General features: G+C 30.7%; 2 protein-coding genes and 1 pseudogene across 2 annotated transcripts in view; 2 read left to right on the top strand and 1 right to left on the bottom strand.

The window, feature by feature from the left end:
* LOC107060215 (uncharacterized) overlaps window positions 1-4373 on the bottom strand; it is a 6200-nt gene extending 1827 nt beyond the window's left edge. Inside the window, exons 1-2 of the mRNA XM_015307810.1 lie at window positions 4277-4373; window positions 321-551 (exon numbers count right to left, since the gene is read on the bottom strand). Coding sequence (XP_015163296.1) covers window positions 321-551; window positions 4277-4373 — 328 coding nt within the window. The remainder of the gene's footprint in view (window positions 1-320; window positions 552-4276) is intronic.
* A 354-nt stretch (window positions 4374-4727) lies between these two features.
* LOC107060214 (SKP1-like protein 1B) lies at window positions 4728-5183 on the top strand. Its single transcript, XM_015307809.1, has one exon. It carries the CDS (start codon window positions 4728-4730, stop codon window positions 5181-5183), a length of 456 nt encoding a protein of 151 aa, XP_015163295.1.
* Window positions 5184-8558: 3375 nt separating this feature from the next.
* On the top strand, window positions 8559-9021 carry LOC102598931 (SKP1-like protein 1A; annotated as a pseudogene).
* The last annotated feature ends 3816 nt before the right edge of the window (window positions 9022-12837 follow it).

Below are 12837 nucleotides of genomic sequence, written 5' to 3'. Positions count from 1 at the left end.
ATTATTCATGCTACTAAATAGAATTAGTATTTTTTATATGAAAAGATTACTCTACCTGGTTTCATATTAATTGTGGCTACTCTCAATATGTCTTTGACTACTCGAGCATTCAACAAATGATCGATTCGTTAAGGCCTACACCAAATGATTGATGGATACCATGTGTTGCACTGTATGCATAATGAGGCTGACTGATTGTGGCAAATACATCTCCAAAAGATTTATATCAATCTTGTTCAAAAATTTCTGAGGAATGGCAAAAAATTGTAGCAAAGATTGGTCATTCTCAATTTTGAACTCAATAAATCTTGTAATGTTACCTTGAAATGAGCATGGATATTTTCCAGAAATATCCAATTGAATATTTTCACCATCAGTCCCCATTTTCTCATGCAACAATTTAATTAATTCAACGTAGTTGGTCGAAATAGACATGCTTACAATCATTCTTGCACATTCGCTATATCGAAATTTATTCATTTCAGTGATTATTTCACCACCCCAATACAAAGCAATCATCACGTTATCTTCAAAATCAGCCATCAAAAATCCTACACACAAAAATAAGATGCATTATAGTTATTAAAAATATGCTTTTATAAATACATTACAACATATTGACAAGACTTACCTATTAAAATTTTGTGAGTATTGATTCAACAATGGGGCACAAAAACAGAAGCTTTGTAGAAAATTATTGGAATGTGATAAACATTCTACACCACCATTTCTTATAATGATCCGTGGTCAAATTGTAAAAGGAACACTTTAACAGTTTGCTGTTCCTGTTAGTCACGTTTTAAAGTTAAAACGTAACATATAGTAACGTTTTATTGGCAGATCAAATCAATAAGACATCTCTAGAGCCCCGTGACATGATTCGATAGAATCGTTACTCATAGTAACGTTTTAGTCTTAAAACGTGACTCATAGTAACGACTTTAACGTCAGATTTTGTACAAAGATTCTAAGTTGGGAGACGTGATTTGATTGGACAGAATCGTTACCAGGAGTAACGTTTTACCATTAAAACGTGCTTCGTAATAACGAATTTTGGTAGAAAGATTCGAAAGTGGCAGATTTGCAGAGATTCGTTACTGATGGTAACATTTTAAACCTAAAACGTTACTGCTAGTAATGTAAATCTTCTTTAACGCCGTCTACAAAATATTTTTGGTCCGTTTATTTTTTAAAATGAAATAAAGCCTAATACGTTACTACCAACAACGTTTATACTAGTTTTGTAAAATTTTAAAGTTTCATATTACTTTGGTGAATTGAATAAAAAAATAGCTTGTTTTGGTCAACTCCTCCTGAATATTCAATGGACTTGATATATTTTGTCAATTAATTACCACAATTTAAATACTGAAAAATCTCTTCACACAGTTTTTTTTAAAAGTTACTCATAAAACAACAAAAATGTTTTAAATATTAAAAAATTCTTTAAAAGATTATTAAAGTTTAAAACTTAAAAAACAAGAGAGAAACATAATGGAGTTTCTTTTTTAATACAATGTTATGTTGATCTACATGTCACTTTTAAAAATTTATTAATAATGTTAATTGGTGCTAGAGCTTAAAAAAACTGTCTGTATAGAAAAATTCTTAGTAGGAAGCGCTATAGTCCGAGTGAGGTCCTACTTGGTGCAAATTCAAATTAATTAAACTTTAATGCGGATAATAAATACTGAGTGAAGAAACTAAAAAAAATGATTGGAGGAACGTATATATGTATCATCTTTCATTTTGCACAATATATAGTGCATCTTGCAAGGTAATAGTGGAAGAGCTTAAAATATTACAATAGCAGAAATCAATTATTACAATTGTATGAAAAAAATATCAGTAATATTCAAAATTTTAGGGCAAAATTTACTACGCCTTCTCAAGTAAATGTATCATTGACAAAATTCTTATTAATTAAATGACTATATTTATATGTAATGTATCGATATTTTATAAATAGTTTAAGATTGTATATATGTATGATGTATAAGTATAAATTAGATATGTATAAATAATCACAAACATATTTATGTAATATTTATAAATTACAACACATCTTCCTCACGAGTTGAATTTTTTTTCAATACCGACTAGCTCAAATATCCTCTAAATAGTCCTAAATTATATATATGAACAAATCTCAATGTTTCGATTCTTTTAATATATTACATATTCACTAGAAATGATCAATTTACATTTGCGGTAGATCAAATTTAAAATTTTGAGATTCAAAATATTTTAATGAATGATTTCAATGGACATCTGACTCAAATCTCCACTAAACTATCCTAAAATATAGATATCATTAGCTCCTCTCAATATTTCTATTCTTTAGATATATTATTCACTCAAAATAATTTATAGTTGCAATGATGTCAAATTTTATTTCTTTAAACTTAACCAATTGCTGGAAGAAGATCTGAGTAGACATAGACATAATCAGTAAATGATCAAATAGTCATTCTATTGTTTTAGTTTTTCGATTACTTGTATAAAAAATGTAGTCAAACAGAGTGATTTTAACAACTATCAGAAATGACTGGTCTTCAAGTAAATGATTAAAGAAACAATGAGTTTAGAACTTTTCTTGTCACTTTTAATTATATCATTATCAGAATAATCTAGATTTTGCAAAGCAAATTAATTAAACTTCAAAAAAGGAAAAATAATAAGTTTAGGTCTATGTGATATTTTTGCTTTCCATATTCCTACCACAACTTTGTGTCACGATCCAACCCACCGGGCCGTGCGGGCATCCACTCTAACACCTAAGTAGGAGAACCCTCATATCCCAATAGTTAAACATGCGGAAAGTTAAAAGAAAACAGAGATAAATATAATAATATGATATATCCTTAGACACACTTTTGGTTAAAACTTTGTAAAGTAATTTAACAATTCCCAAGAATCTAGTCTAAATAGGTACAAGAGCTACTAAGAGTACATCTGGACAAGATAAACAAAAGACACAGCTCCCACCATGCGGAAGGAAGAATAGAAGCTGCTGGAGAATTTCCGCGTCTTCACCTAATGAAACATCACCAGCCTGCATCCAGACTATGTCAAAAGACATAGCAAGAGTAGCATCAGTACAAAACACACGTACTGGTAGGGATCATCAGTTAACCCGACGCCTACCACATAACATAAAAAACAAACTAGTAAGATCATAACATAAACCACTAGCTTCTCCACCTTTACCCTCTCTTAAGATACCTCTAATTTACACTAGGTTCTTGATCATAGCCTAACCGTTCTAATTTTATCGGATGTCCCCGAATATCACCCACAAGCATTCCAACTAACCACTCACTTTGCACCCTTACTTCCTCATCACACTGCTCAACCATGGTCACCTAGTTCACTACATCAACTTCCTTACCACTAAACCCAATCTCTTTCCCCCAAGGGGAAATCCACCTAAGCATATTTCATCACATACACTACCTCTATTTCTCACCATTACGACACCCGAACAACCCTTGCTATCCATTACTTGCCCCTGAACACTTTATCCTTCCACTATCCCCAACAGGATCGCTCATCATGAAGAACCATCAATATAAGTTGTCATACCTATACCTCTAAGTGCAACATATATAAGCCAATACAACAATATAATCACATACATATATGAAACATATACATTATCAATTATCGCATGAGGAATAACAATAAATTTTCACATTCCTCGCCCTACACAATTAAGCAAATCATTGGTCCTCTCATAGAACCCAAACCCAAACAGTTAGCATACCGGAACGTGGTACCCGATCCCATAATTATGCGGGAATGTGGCAACCAATCCCATAGTTATGCTAGAACGTGGCAACCGATCCAAGTTAGTTATGCCGGAACGTGGCAACCGATCCATTCAACATATCATAATCACAATCACTAGTATATCCTCATAATCATATAAAATAATTCATGACCCATGATATTCGTCATTCACATATCCTTATTTACAGCAAGTGTGATCAACAATGCGACATTCGTATACCCACACGTATCATAATGAAAAGAACAACATACATCACTAAATCATGGAATCACCCCCCTTCACAACAGATTATTCATCAACACACCTTATGCAACCCTAATTCGACCATACTCAACCCTAATTCATCGTTTAAGGCTTCTTTCTAAAGTTTAAATCAATAATCATTCAGTGCACAAAGTCCTACGAATAAATCCTACCATCGATTCACATATATTACGCAATGAGCATAGATTTAAACTACTCAATTCATTAAACCTAGCCTACCTGGGCGCCAAGCCACAGCACGAAGTTTTGGTCTTTGATTCTTGTTTCTGGAATTCGTGACGATGATCTTGACCGGAAATTCGCAATCCATCGACATCTTCACGCTAGAAATCTCTCTCCCTTCTTCCCAAGCTTAGATAAGCTTTTCTAAAGTTTCTAGGGTGTTTTACGACTTATTTAGGTATTTTAGGAAGATGAAGAAAATAGTTATTCTCATAATTTACGTTCTGCCTCGCCTATCCTGCCCTGGCGCCGCCGCCCCAGCGGCAACATGCCTGCTTTGGCAGGACAATGGCCTAGAATTTTATTTTCCAAATTTTTCTTTTTCTAAATAACGACAGTTCGGGCCGTTACACTTTGGAAAGTAATTAAAACCTAATACACTATAAAAGACCAAGCGAGTTTCATGTATTGAAATCATTCATTCATAGCTCATTTCATTTTATTTGTCATGTCTTCAGAAAAACTCATAACTCTCAAGACTAGCGATTGTGAGGAATTCAAACTCGATGAGGCTATAGTTGTGAGGTCAGAAGTCATCAAGAATATAGTACAAGACGTGGATTGTACTTCTAATGTCATCCCCTTGTTTAATATTGATGGCAACACAATGACGACAATGGTTAAATATTGGAAGAAGCATTGGGAGGAAGGTGTTACGAAAGATCAATTAAAGAATTTTGATAAGGATTTCTTGAAGATGAGCCACTCAGAATTATTGGGTGTTGTCTTGGCTGCTAGATATCTTGATGATAAGCAGTTGAAGAAGGTAATAATTCAAGAATTTGTTCATAGAATCACAGGGAAAACACTAGAGGAAATACGAGAAGTATATGGCATCGTGAATGATTATACTCCAGAGGAAGAGGAGGAGTTCCGTAGAGAGTATGCTTGGGCTTTTGAATGATTTTATAATATTTCTGTTATTTATTTAGCTATATCCTATATTTATTTTTATTTTATTTATGTTAGTTCTATCTTATGATGTTCCCTTTTGAAGAAATGTTGTTCGATTTTTATTGATTTATAAATTATGTTGGAAAGAAATTAAAGCTAGTTATATTATTTGAAAAAAAATATTATCCTTTTAGATACATTATTCACTCAAATCTCCTCTAAATAGTCCTAAATTATATATAGGAGCAACTTTAGATGTTTTAATTCTTTTAATATATTGTATATTCACTAGAAATGACCAACTCACATTTGCAACAGATCAAATTTTAAATTTGAGGTTCGAAATATTTTAATAACAGATTTCAATGGACATCCAATATAAATCTCTACTAAACAATCCTAAAATTTAAATTACATGATCTCCTCTCGATATTTCTATTCTTTTAGATACATTATTCACTCGAAATTGTTCAAATTGGGGCGATGTCAAATTTTATTATGTGAACTTACCCAAGTGCCCATAGAAGATCTGAATAGACATTAACATAATTAGTTAATGATCAAATGGTTGTTTTATTGATTACTGACGGACCAAATAGAGATTCTAGGTAATTAACTGTTAATTGGGTTTTTTTTAATTAGAACATTTGACCAAATGGTCTTTCTATTTAATTATTCCAATTTACTATGACTAGTAATAACATATCATTTAAATTAAAATATAAAATGTTTAAATTTGAGTTGCAATACAATTTTTTTGTTGAAAGATAATAATATTACTTTTAAGTTTCACCTCTAAATTATAAGATTTAGAATAGTCTCTCCACTTATATTGTTCATGTTTGGAGGACAATTAACATACATACAAAATAATATGACAAACGTTACTTCCTCCGTCTTATATTAAATGTTAGACTTTTCTCTTTACATGTCTTTTAAGAAAAAATCATAAATAGTAAAGTTAGTTTTATTAATTTACCCTTCAAGAAACTTGCTTGAAATTTTACAAACTGACTTACCCTTTCAAAAAGAATTAATTGTCTGAGTAAAGTAGGGGAAATGTAATCAATTTATCTTAATAAATAATTTAGGATAATTATTTTTAATAATGTGGACAACTATATGGAACCAAGGGCCTAGGGGAATACTGGATTAATTAATTTTTAGTTTTTCGATTACTTTTGTTAGAAATGTAGTTAAACAGAACGAATTTAACAACTATCAGAAATGACTGATCTTCTAGTAGATGATCAAAGAAATAGTGAGTTTTGAACTTTTCTTGTAACTTTCAATTATACCATTATCCTGATTATCTAAGAGTCTGTTTGGCATCGATCCTAAAAACACATTTTTTCTAAAAGCGCTTTTTTGAAATGGCTTTTCAGAGAAGTGACTATGAAAAAAAAACAATTGGTGTTTGGCTAATTCATTTGAAAAGTGCTTTTCATAAGCAAATTACGTTTAACTAATCTTTTAAAAAAGTGTTTTTAGAGTCAACTTACAGGAAAGGACAACTATTAATGTACTTCTAACATTAAAATTATTTTATAGAGAGAAATTATTTTAAATATCTATAATAAGAAAAATTAATCAAATGTTTATTTTTATTAAATTAAAATGTTTAAATTTCAATCAGTTATACTTTTTTTTGGAAGGCTAAAATATTCAATTATTATTCTTTTCTAATCTTGTAAAAATATTATTGTTAACTTTTTTCTAATTCAGCAAAATAATACGTAAAATAATATTGTTAAATTATATATATGAGCAACTTTTGATGTTTCAATTCTTTTATATATTGTATATTCATTAGAAATGACTAATTCACATTTACGGCAAATCAAGTTTTAAATTTGAGGTTCAAAATATTTTAATGACAGATTTCAATGGATACCCAATTTAAATCTCCACTAAACAATCCTAAAATTTAGATTACATGATCTCCTCTCAGTATTTCTATTCTTTTAGATTTTTCTCTTTACAAGCCTTTTAAAAAAATCATAATTAAGAAAATTGAGTTTACTAATTTATCCTTTAAGAAACTTGTTCGGAACTTTACAAACTTCTTTATTCTTTCTATTCTATTTGCTTCATCTTGATTTTGATTTCCATTTTTTCATCAATTACTTTGAAAGCAGATTTTTCTAGAGTTGCAGATTTTGATTTTGTGGGATAAGACATATGTACCCCCCTAGACTATGACCGAAATCTCAGAGATACACCTTAACTAAACTAAGGTCCTATTACGCCCCTGAACTCATTTTGTATATAATTTTGTACACCTTTTGGCTTATATGGCACACTTCGTGACTCCACGCAGTTCAAGCGCGTGGGAGATATTTGGATGCCACGTAAGCCAAAAAGGTGTACAAAATTACAAAAAAAAATGGGTTCAGTGGGGGTGGGGGTGGGGGGTGAGGGGTAATAGGACCTTAGTTTAGTTAAAGTATGTCTCTGGATTTTGGTAATAGTCTAGGGGGTACTTGTACCTTTTCCCTTGATTTTGTTTGATATTTTCGTTTCTCAATACACAATTCATTTGTCTTGCTATCTCTCTTCCTACTATCAAAATTGTTACTTATATTAGTGATATGCAAAAAATTGGAATTTATAATACTTTTTCGTATAGTTTTTGAATATTTAAATTTTTTGTTTAAAATATCAAATTAACGTAATCTTATTTCACTTTGAAAATTAGTCAAATTAACTTTCGAAAAGCGCAACACGACAATTAAAAGTTGACAGACGGAGTAGCACTCAACATATTTTTGTCAAATTAATAAAGTATATGGAAAAGCGCCAAAAATAAACTTGGACTATTTAAAAATGTTTAAATATACCCCCCTCATTCATTTATTTGACTAAAAATATCCCTCAATACACTTTTTTTTGGCCTATTTTTACCCTTAAAACTTGATAGATTTTTTAAATTTATTATTATTACTATTATTTATAATATGGAGTATAAGCAATTTTAGCTAAAAGTTTACACAGCCACTACAAAAATATCATGAGACATACACAACTCTTTTTGGAAAAAAAACATGTGTGGTAGAAGAAAAAGGCTCCTTACATAATGATTACTAAATAATTTTTCTCCTATTTGAGATTTGGAAGAATAAAAAAGGCTTCCTTTTCCTAATTTTATGCGGTAACATACATTCAAGTAGAATTTTTACAATTTCCTAATCTGACATTGTTTATGCAAAAACAGATTTTCCTATCGAACCTTTTTTTCTGTTTTTGACTTCCTATTTCAACTAGGATGGTGAAAACCTAATGCTCTATAAATTAAGAGCTTCAAACTTCTTATACATTATAATCATTCAAATCTCCTTTCAATAATATTCTCAACAAAAACAAATTAACATCTCTTATTCAAATATATTTTTACCATCATGTCAACAAAGTTCTTAACTCTAAAGACTTGCGATGGTAAGGAATTTGTACTCGACGAGGCGATAGCCGTGAGGTCACAAACTATCAAGAATATGGTTGAAGACGATTGTGTTTCAAACGTCATTCCCCTGCCTAATGTCGATAGCAAAACAATGACCAAAGTGATCGAATACTGGAAGAAACATTCAGAGGAAGACGTCTCCAAAGACATGTTGCTGGAGTTTGAGAAGGCTTTTGTGAAGGTGCACCACTCGATTTTGCATGCTCTTATCTTAGCTGCTAATTTTCTTAACGATAAGGAGATATTGGATATGATGTGTCAAGAAGTTGTTGATAGGATTAAATGAAAAACACTAGAAGAAATACGTAAAGAATTTGATAGCAAGAATGATTTTACTCCAGAGGAAGAAGAGGAAATCCGTAAAGAGAATGCTTGGGCTTTTGAATGATTTTATAGCATTATGGTTATTTTTATTTTATTTTCTATTTTTATTTTAGAATTAAAACGGTCTAGTTAGCTATATCCTATTTTATTTTATTTAGTTCTATATTCTGTTGTTCATTTTTATAGAATTGTTCTTTGAATTTGATTAATTTATAAATTTATAAATTATGTTGGAAAGAAATTAAAGTTATTTATACAAACAACTTAGTGATCTATATAAAATATATAGAGCTCAACTATTGAACTTATAAGCAAACAAATTATTGATTATGCTAGAAAAATTAATAAAATATCTATTAGCTAAAAGTTTATCTAACCACTAAATTAATAGCTCTTCCTCTCTCACTGTTACAAGAAAATGAAATTGAATACTGATTCAAGATTCAAATTGCAAAAAAAAAATGCTTTCGAGGGATTTTTTTAAAAATAATTAAGAAATAAATACTGAGATACTCAAACAAGATAGAAATAATCTATCATAATACCAATTATAAAATAAAATAAAATAAAATAATAGAGTATAAACACATATATGTATTATTAATTAAAATATAGGGAAATTTGTGTATGTGGCATTATCTGAAAGGGAAAAAAAAAGGGGTGTGTATATATAAAAAATAAGATTTTGAATCCTTTAACATGGACTCTTCCTGTTCTTCATCAACCTTTAACATAATCTCTACAATTTAATTTTTTAGTTCATAAATTAAATTGGTGGTTTGTCAACTTTTGTTACTATAATTTTCCTTTAAACTTTTCATCAATTAGTTCTAAAGAAGAAAAATAAAAACTTCCTTTTTTCTAATCTTATACAGTTCACATACGGTTTATGAATAGTTTTCAAATTAACTTGAGCTTTCATTATTGTATGATATAATTTCCTAATCTGACATGGTTTATGAAAAATCGAGTTTAATTCTCGTGTTCTTTTTAAAAAATTTCCTTTGACTTTCTACTTCAACTAGGATGGTGAAAACATACTGCTCTATAAATTAAACACTTCAAACCTCTTAGGCATTATAATCATTCAAATCTTCTTTTAATAATATTCTCAACAAAACAAATTAACATCTCTTATTCAAAGCATATCCAATAGACTTGATATACTTTCTTAATTAATCGCCACAATTTAAGTACTGAAAAATCTCTTAACATAGCTTTTCTTTGAAGTTACTCATAAAACAACAAAAATGATCTAATTATTAGGGAATCCTTTAAAAGACTACTAAAGTTTAAAACTTAAAAGACAAAAGAGAAACGTTATGGAGTTTCTTTTTTAATACAATGTTATATTGGTTTACATGTCACTTTTAGAAATTTATTAATAATGTTAATTGGTGCTAGAGCCTAAAAAAATTCTTCAACTTGATTTGGGTAAGAAGTTAGATAGTTTGGAAGAACATATAAAAAAATTCTTAGTAGGAAGCGCTACCGTTCGAGTGAGGTCCTACTTGGCGTAAATTCAAATTAACTGAACTTTAATGCGGATATTGAACACTAGGTGAAAAAAATAAAAAAAATAAAATTGGAGGAACGTGCATATGTACCATCTTTCCTTTTGCACAATATATAGCATGTTGGTTTGTTGTTGCGGTAACCTCCTTCGATTCTGTTCGCAGATCAGGAACATTCCCAATTTATCTTCTGCTCGTTGGGAGAACTCTCAATAGATTGATTTTCGAGAGTCGAGGTGGAAGTAGATGGAGACTGGGGAGAATAAAAAACCTAGTGCATCTTGCAGGGTAATAATGGATGAGCTTAACATATTACAATAGAAGAAATCAATTATTACAATGGCTATGAAAAAATACTTGTAATATTCCAAATTTTAGGGCAATATTTACTACGGCTTCTCAAGTAAATGTATCATTTACCAAAATTATTATTAATTAAATGACTCTATGTATATGTAATGTATCAAAATTTTATAAATAGTGTAAGATTGTATATATGTATGATAATAACTAAATCACAAACACAATTATTTTAATATTTATGCATTACAATGCATCTTCCTCACGAGTTGAATTTTTTTTCAATATCGACTAGCTCAAATCTCCTCTAAATAGTCCTAAATTGTAGACATAAAAAAATTATATGTTTTATAAATGTAAAATAAATTATAAATTTATTATATAAAAATAAAAAATGAAATTTTACCAAACTTATGAAAAATGTTAATTAATTATTAAGAAATATAGTGGTAAATATGTCTATATGAAAAGGATATGTTAGTCTTGAGAAACATAATTTTTGTGTCACGACCCAGATCATCGTGATTGGCACCCACACTAACCCTCTGGTGGGAGAACCATTATTGCTAATTAATTAGCCAACTCTAATCACATACTAATCATTAAGTTACGGAAGCAAGTTAAATACTAAGAAAAGAAATAGGGAGTTCCCATAAACTCCAAACAAAAGTCTATCAACTAAACAAATGCGGAAGTAACACCTAGAACATGAAAGTCAATGTACCAAAACATCTAAAGTTCAACAAGTCTAAATAAGAAGGGATACAACCCCAAACTAATAAACTAATAACTAACTAGAAAGTCTAAGTCCGAATGGTGGACATAGACGAAAGAGAACCCATGGCAGCTCAGAAGAATTGGCTCACCCTTGAATTCAAACGATCAATGATCTTCTAAGCGAGGTCTGCCAATAGCTACTTGAAGATACCCTATAGTCAACAAAGAAAGAGAAAGTGCAGTATCCGTACACAACCACAGTGTACTAGTACGATCACGCGGCTATCCCACTAAGTGCAACATACATAAGCCATTACAACAATATAATCACATGCATATATTGAACATATACAATATTATCAACATTTACAAACAATGAACAACTTTGCATTTCTCAAGATAAACAATTATGACAAGTCATTGGTCATCTCATGGAACCCAAACCCAAACAGTTAGCATACCGGAACATGGTACCCGATCCAATGTTTATGCCAGAACGTGGCAACCGATCCCATATTTATGCCAAAACATGGCAACCGATCCAAGTTAGTTATGCCAGAAGGTGGCAACCGATCCATTCAACAAGCCACAATCACAATCACAAGTACATTCTCATAATCATACAATCAAGTCATAATTCATGGCATTCATCAATTATACATCCTCATTTACAACAAGTGTGATCAATAATGCAACATTCGCATACGTACATGTATCATAATAAAGCAAGACAAACATACATCACACAATCATAGAATCACAACCATCACCTACCTCGAAACAAGCTTGAAACCCTAAGAAACGTGATCATTCCCTTTCCGGATTAGTTCCACTTGTTCTTGGTCTACAAACAATCAATACAATACAGGAATCAATAAACAATCACTAATTACCCAAATTGCTAACAATTCTATGAATCCTAGATCATACCCATGATCCCAAGCACCCAAAATAGGGTTGTTTCCACCATAGAATCTAGATTAAAACCCTTCCCCATCGATAATTACCCATTCTATTACGTTTTATGGATCGAAAAATGTATTCGGGGAGTGAAAAGCTTACCTTTAGCCTCATGAATGGTGGAAAATAACCAACGATGCTTAGAAAATACCGTTCACGCTAAGATCAATTTCGGGAGTTCTACTCACCCTAATTCAATTTCGTAAAGTTGTACGGGTTCCTTAACGACTTATCTAACTACTCATGTAATCAAAATTATAAATAAGTCACCCGGTTGTTACCAGATTTCCCTACACCTTAATGACTCCAATTTCGTCCAAATCTGGACTAGGTTGGGAAATTTCAAGTTACTATGAAAAAGTTTTCCAATCGAAATTTTTTCCCCGTTG

Source organism: Solanum tuberosum, unplaced genomic scaffold (genome assembly GCF_000226075.1).
Source record: "Solanum tuberosum cultivar DM 1-3 516 R44 unplaced genomic scaffold, SolTub_3.0 scf00065, whole genome shotgun sequence".
NCBI lineage: Eukaryota > Viridiplantae > Streptophyta > Magnoliopsida > Solanales > Solanaceae > Solanum > Solanum tuberosum.
This window is presented reverse-complemented; position numbering and strand designations above follow the sequence as displayed.

Excerpts from the sequence above, each read along its gene's own strand:
- LOC107060214 (XM_015307809.1), top strand. The coding sequence starts at position 4,728 with ATGTCTTCAGAAAAACTCATAACTCTCAAGACTAGCGATTGTGAGGAA.